Source organism: Lactuca serriola, chromosome 1 (genome assembly GCF_051521515.1).
Source record: "Lactuca serriola cultivar US96UC23 chromosome 1, Lser_US96UC23_V15, whole genome shotgun sequence".
NCBI classification, from domain to species: domain Eukaryota; kingdom Viridiplantae; phylum Streptophyta; class Magnoliopsida; order Asterales; family Asteraceae; genus Lactuca; species Lactuca serriola.
The window spans coordinates 38,823,463-38,830,914 of NC_136408.1; the positions used below are offsets into that span (position 1 = coordinate 38,823,463).

The following is a 7,452-nucleotide window of genomic DNA, read 5'->3' on the forward strand; positions in this document are numbered from 1 at the left end:
TGAGGACCCAGTCCCCAGATAATCAAATCATAATGAAACATAAATGGGTTTACTGTTTAAATCCAAATATATATTTTTAAACACCAAAGGAAACAAAGTCCTTCCTTCACATGGATTTGTTTCTATAAATATCAAATAAGTTGTCCCTAGTGAGTTGTGAATGATTGTAGTAGGTTTACATGGGCCCCCAATGATTTGTGTATTATTTGCACAATCTGTATACAAATATTTAAAGGCACTATAAAAACCCTAAAAACCCTTAAGTTTACCAGTTTTATCGGTTTTACCCAAAATCGTATTTTAGGTCCATGCCTCAAATTTGCAAACTTTTTTTTGCTATTTTTTTTTTTCTATTTTACCCTTCTTACAAACTTATATGGTAAAACTAAATATTTTTTTTGTCAAACTTAAGGACTTTAATGAACTAGAAAACCAAACTTAAGGGCTTTTATGAACCAAAAAGAAAGAGTAAAATCGAACATTTCTATCAAACTTAAAGGCTTTAATAAACCAGAGGGTAAAATTAAAATTTAAAAAAAAAAAAAGTTGCAAATATCCGAATTTAATGAACCTAAAATCTACAAGAGGGTAAAACCGACAAAAACTTACAAACTTAAGGGTTTTTATGTCATTATCCCTATAATTAAATGGTTTCCTTTAAATCTTCCATAAAATAACTTGTAGTAGTCGCATAAGAAAAAACTCTTGTTTTCTTGTATACGATATGCAAAATTCAAAAGCGGACTACCAAAAATTGCCAAGTTAGATTCATAACTTTATGTACATTTTGTTAAATAAATCATCCAATATATTTCAAACAAGACCAAAGAACTCAAAATATGTACTCAATTGAAATGAGAATCACGTCCCAAACCCAAAATACCCGGTCTAAATCAAATCTTTTCAGTTCTCTACCAGTTTAGCAGAGTTTTGAGTTATGTGATTAGAACAAAAATCATCCAATTGATCTCAAATATCATCATCTATCTATACGTTTAATATGTATATATTTATATAAGGACCCATAAAAAGTAGGGTTAGAGAATAGAGATGGGACCTAATTTTCACCAATGGCGCAAGGAATGCAAGGCGGATCTTTTGCTTGGTCTTGAGGAGTGATTTTTTGCAAACATTGATCATGAAAAGTATGGCCACAAGGAAGAACAGCAACTGCTGGTGGTGCTGTAGGCTGGTATACTGCACCTTCTGATGTTAATGAAAGATCCCTCTTGCATAGCAAGCATTTATATTTTGTCAATTCAGGAGGACTTGTCTCAGGATCTGGCATATAATCAAACACATTACATTAGTTAGTAGTTACCATGTCATATATATATATATATATATATATATATATATATATATATATATATATATATGAAGAAATAGTAAGAGTAAGAAACGATAGTGTACCTTTCCATGTAATATGAGAGACTGTAGGACTAGGAGCAGCTGTCACAGGAACACGAGGTCTAAAATTTGATGTGTAAGGTATAGATGGATTCATAAGAGCACGAACACGTTGTTGAGTCTGTGATTGTGATTGGTAGATTGGTATGGAAGGATGAGCAAGATTGGCTGTTACAGGAGCAGCTGGTTTTGTGGGGAATCGGATTGGCGTTGAATGATGAGTAGTTGTTGGATGTGACATCTTCTGGCGTTGAACCCAATGGGGGCCTGAAGGTGGGGCCACTGCACTTCTCTTGTGATATGGTCTCGCATAATACTCAGACTTATTAGAGAGACCATCAACAGAAGTTGTAGGAGCTTGTCCTCTAGGATTGTTAGGAAGCTGAACCATTTGAGATTGGCCTAGATAAGACCCAAAAAAAAAATCAAATATGTATGCAATATATCCAACTGTATACATACACTTCTTAGGTTTTTGTTTACCATGACTGAAAAGGGGACCTTGAGGATTCATCGGATAACTGACAGGTGCTGCATCAATTCGATCTGATTGTCATAAAAACGATCTCAAGAAATTAAAAAGAGAGCAAGTAGTCATACCAATAGAAGGTCGAACAACATTATCTGGATACTGACGTGTTTGACTTTGACCTGAAAATAAAAAATTAATCTCACATGATAAGTAAGACTTAACTTGTTGTCTATAACCGTATAAAAACAGTCTTATGCCACTCAGGATACCTGCACTAGTTGTCTGCAAGCTTATTTGTCTCTCAGCAGGTTGAGGGCTATCTCTCCCATTAACCTCAACTCCCAGCCTTTTTGGGAATGGGAGATCTGTTACACCTTGACCACTGCTAACCCAAGATACTTGAGGAACTGCTGTCCTCTGGTTCTGTGAAAGCAGACCACCCCCAGGACCTTGGCTAGGCATGTGATTCTGTAAATAGGGATGTTTTCCTACAAGAAAACATATTGATTCAATAAGGATAACCTTAATGTAAACTGAAAACAATCACCTTGCTTACCTGCATAATTCTGTCTGGTAGAACTAGAACCACTTCCAAGTTTGAGAGAAGAATTCATGGAACTCTCTGATGGCGGGGTGTTTGTGGTTTTGAAACGGATATTCTGTAGCTTCCCAGAAGGTGTATGAGACATGGTATATGAAGGCTTAGCAGATTCTTGCACAACCCTATTTAAAGCATGTTGCTGGGAATTGAGAAATTGAGCTGAATTGCCACCAATTGTTCCTGAATGCACAGCTTGATTACCTGCAGAGACTCTATAATGATTCGCATCTCCATAACCTGCATTCCTGTTGCTCAGAAAAGTTGAGTTGCTATCATCATGCCTAGAAATGCCATGCTGCATATCATTTTGTTGCATTTCTAAAATATGATAAGGGCTAGAACCTGGCCCACTATTTGGAGTACAATGAACTCCAACCTCATTTCCAGTTGAGGTTATTCGATCCAATTGATTGGAGAAACCACTAGTGCTTCTCTGGAAACCTGGAAAATTAGCATTTAAAGTTTGACCCATAGCTTTCCGAGCACGAGCCATTTTTAACTCAGCTGAAGCTGATTCTTTTAGCTTGTCAGAAGTCTCTCTGCTGCCAGGTTGAGAGGTAGGTATGGCTTCTTCAGTGCCTCCAATTCCAAGACTCAGGAAACTCCTCTCAACTTTTCCTTGAACCCCACATTGACTGTTATTGAAGTTGACATTGTTTTGAGTATGAATTGGTGCAGTGTCTCTAGGGCGATAATGCAAAGGCGAGTGAGCAAAATGTCCATCTAACTGTGGTCTATTAAATGGTCCAAACTTTGATTCTCCAGCCTGTCTGTTCATCTGAAGATCTCCAGCAAAATTTCTAGCAGTAGTTGGATTCTTACTAGACCATGGGTTATCAAAGTTACTAATGACAGCTCCATTGTTCATCCCACCAGCTGAAATTGCATTGTGTCCTTGATTGATAAACTGTGGATTCCATTTCGTGTTCCATTCAGGTACTAATGGAACTTCTTGAAGGTCTGTGTTTGCAGTACTGGAATTCAGGTTAAGTTGGGGGTTCTGGAAGCTACTAGGGTTCGTGAGATAAGCCATGGGGTTTCCACTAGTTTCAGGCATCCTTTGGGTAATTGGCTGATTCATTGAATACATATTCTCCCAACCAGGGGAGATCAGGAGGGGAGAATCTGGGATGGACTCAAAATGACCTGCAGAAACATTTGCTTCTTGAAAAGCCACATTGCTGGTTGATTGTGTATTTGGAGCAATACAATTTGCTTGTATTATTGGATTAGTAAAGCTAGGGGGTTGGTCCTTCTCATTTGTTCTTCTACTTCCCATCATCAGATGATTCTGTCAATGATTCACTAAAAATGAGAACAGCATAATCGCTATACATGTCTTTTAACTTAATAATCCAGAAAACACCACTTGATAATCACATTCACAAATGTATTGACCAGTGAAGCGTACGTGTTTGTAGAATCTAATCATCTCCTAGAGCCATCAGACCCCTAAATTAGGGTAATTAACCCCAAAAACACAAACAAAAACAAAACCCCCAACTAATAGAGATGAATTAGTAAATAGTCAAAACACACACAATCATGCATTCTTGTCAAAATCATTTCGGGGAAAGAACATAAAAGAACGAGTAATAAAAGAGCAGAAACCCTTCCGATCATCAAGCTTCAAAAAAAGAACCCGAAACGCTTAAAGTATGAACTCTTAAACACCAACCAAGTCACATGATAGTGATGAATGCAAAACAAATTACAGCCACAGTTAGCTTAGGGACTACGAAACCTAACGATCGTCTGTTTATCAGAATCATCGAACAACAAAAAAACAATAGCAATAAAAATCCGCTGGATGACGATCAGTTACTATACAAACGATCAACAACATAAATAGGCGACAATCAGAGCAGCACAGAGATGAAATTCAAGGGATAATCATAAATTACAGCTATTATATACAAATTCATAGATAAACAAACGATTGTAATAGTAAGGTTTGTACGTTCATACTTCCGAGTGATGGGAGCGAGTTCTTGATCGGGGAAGAAGGAGAGAGAGAAAGAGAGAGAGAGGTGCTTTTTGGCGCTTAGGGCTGGATGGGAGTTTTAAAGGGTTCGGTGTGGGGACCAAAATAAGCTGATGTCAGAGGACATGTGGATCCATTAGGGGCCATGTGATGACGTGTCATAGTTCCCCTTTCATGACAGGCGGCAGAGGTTTAAGACATGAGATCACAAAACGACGCGCGTTTTAATAGATGGCAAAATAGTAATTTCCTAGGATGCGCAAGGGTATTCGTCGGAAGATTGAATGTGAGATTTCAGAGTGTAATTAAAGGAGCGTTTGGTTCGGGAATTATTTTGAAAATAACTTCAATTTTAACACCCAAATTGAAAGGAAATAAATTTTATCAGCAAAATTGAGTGCGAAAATTTTTGAATTTAAAGGAATTAAAACTTTGTTAATTATTTAGTGGAAAAACTATATAAATTCAATTTTAATAATTTTGTATATTGGTAGTAAATTATGGGTTTTACCGTGCACAATGTAGCGAAACCCTTGTGTTGGAATGAAACAAATGATGCAAATATAAAAATACATGAAAATGAAGTGTTAGGAAAAAAAAAAAAAAACCTTGTGTTGTTCTGAAATGAAAGTTAGCCCACTGCCTATAGGAATACGAATATCAAAACCATATCTTGAAGAATCACTTCCAATTATATTTGTTTTCCACATAAACAAAACCCCACGCCATGGGATAAGATTTGATTGTTCTCATCACGTCCCTAACCTGAAAACAATTATTTAGTACACATTCCTATCAAAAAGCAACCATCTAAACTAATAACTCTCATACATGCTTCTATTCATCTATGTTTTATCCCTTTAAAATATACATAGAACTTATCAAAATAAGTAGTTCCAACTTCCAATATGAATTACGTCGACATCTATTTTAATTCTGGAACTATGGTTTGACCTCTTTATTTCTTCCCCACAGCTTCATAATATGGCATAGTGTTCATTCAAAGACCCTTCAAGTTCGTTCGGTGCATGTTTCTTTGTCATACGACACTGAGATAAACCGACATAAATGTTGAATTTCTTGGTGACAACAACTTTAAGTTTCCTTAGTGGCATGTGTTGGTTGGCTAGAGATTCCTTTTGAAAATGTTTCACAATCCATTCATATATGATGAGTAGAGATACACATGAAAATCGGATCCTTGGTATATATCCGATCTAAAAACGGGATCTAGTAAAAACCGTTTTTTGACCAAACCAGACCGGGTCAAAATTGGTTTCGTATTTTATATTAAAAAATGGATTGGACTCGTCTTATAAACCAGATTAAATTTTATATTTTTTAGATATTTCTTTTAGAGATAATGTCATAAAAAGCCTTAAGTTTGGCAGAAAATGTCGGTTTTACCCTTCAACAGATTTTCGGTTCGTTTATACCGCAAACTTGTCATTTTTTTGTCGGTTTTTGTCATTTTTACCTGTAATAGCAGGTTTTCAAGTTATTATTAATTATTTTTTGCGAAAAAACCCTTAAGTTTACAAATATTTTGCAAAAAAACCCTTAAGAATATATTTCTTAATTAATACTTAAACTTTTCAAAACAAAATTAAAAAATCATCTGTTAGTTAATAATTAACTATGTTAAAATAGTTAAACATATGAATAATATGACATTAATTACATTCAATTAATTTTTTTAAAAAGAAAATAAAAATATTTTATAAGTTTAAAAGGTTTTTATTTCAGAAATAATAAACTGTCATATTTTTTTATAAAAATAAGTATATTTATATAATAAATTAGACAAATGTATTTATATTTTATGTGTTTTAAATGTTTATGTGTATTTTTGAAGTTTAAAATGTTTATGATATTTTATAAAAAAGATGATAATATTATTATTTATTTAAACATATAAAAAATATGATACATTATTATTTCTGAAATACAAACATTTTAAACATATAAAATATTTTTATTTTCCTTTTAAAAAAATTAACTGAATGTAACTAATGTCATATTATTCATATGTTTAACTAATTTAGCATAGTTAGTTATTAACAAAGAGACGTTCTTTTAATTTTGCTTTGAAAAGTTTAAGTATTAATTAAAAAATATATTCAAATTTTGATAAAACTATGTATCTTTTTTAAAATTTAAATATAAAAAGTTTATATCGAACCAATATAAAATTTACGGTATGTAAAGCTAAAAATATGTTTTAGTTTTGGTTTCATAATATAAGTTCAATAAAACTTATATTAGTTTGATATAAACTTTTGATATTTAATTTTTAAAATATTATTTAGTTTTTTCAAATTGTGATTAGATATTTATATTTTATATGTTTATAATCTTAAGGGTTTTTTTGCAAAATATTTGTAAACTTAAGGGTTTTTTTCGCAAAAAATAATTCATGGTAACCTGAAATCCTGTTATTAAATATAAAAGGGCAAAATCGACAAAAAATTGATAAGTTTGCGGTATAAACGAACCAAAACTCTGTCGAAGGGTAAAACCGACATTTTTTTTGCCAAACTTAAGGCTTTTTATGACATTATCCCTTTCTTTTACTAATCATTTATGTTTTTTTTTTGCAGATATATTTTGATCTTCATTGCTATCGGGGTACAAATTTATGGGAAGATGTTCGAGCGATTGTCAAAGCCGGCTGCCAAAGAGCATATAAAGAACGCAATCATGATGTGAAAGAACATTACAGTGTTGTCAGTGGATATGTAGACGTGGAAACTGCAAGAAGTTGATTGGGAATATGGTACTTGGAATGAATTGATTGATCAACTATTTTTGACCCTGGGTTATATGAGCCAATCGGAAAAAAGGAAAAGAAAGTATGGCGAAACTTCCGCATACTAGTGATCATGATTGTAGGTCATATGCTGAAAGACGTCATATGGAGGTAATGAAATTTATTTGTATTATATAAATATATTGGTTGTTTTTTGGCTTATTATAGGTTGAACA

At 33.5% G+C, this 7,452-nt stretch overlaps 1 protein-coding gene across 1 annotated transcript; it reads right to left on the reverse strand.

Moving 5' to 3' along the window:
• Positions 1 to 828: 828 nt before the first annotated feature.
• Positions 829 to 4,533, reverse strand: LOC145084027 (uncharacterized). The gene is made up of 7 exons (XM_079023420.1): positions 4,444 to 4,533; positions 2,439 to 3,774; positions 2,152 to 2,370; positions 2,011 to 2,061; positions 1,894 to 1,941; positions 1,414 to 1,812; positions 829 to 1,281 (listed from the first exon to the last, which is right to left on the reverse strand). Exons 1-7 carry the CDS (start codon positions 4,447 to 4,449, stop codon positions 1,058 to 1,060), a joined length of 2,283 nt encoding a protein of 760 aa, XP_078879546.1. The 5' UTR covers positions 4,450 to 4,533; the 3' UTR covers positions 829 to 1,057.
• Between the last annotated feature and the right edge of the window lie 2,919 nt (positions 4,534 to 7,452).

What these genes read in the sequence shown, in the direction of transcription:
- LOC145084027 (XM_079023420.1), bottom strand. An exon ending in CTTGCAGACAACTAGTGCAG is followed by an intron (nt 2,062 to 2,151) that starts GTATCCTGAGTG and finishes TTTTATTTTCAG; the next exon opens with GTCAAAGTCAAACACGTCAG. An exon ending in CTCTCATATTACATGGAAAG is followed by an intron (nt 1,282 to 1,413) that starts GTACACTATCGT and finishes ATTATATGCCAG; the next exon opens with ATCCTGAGACAAGTCCTCCT.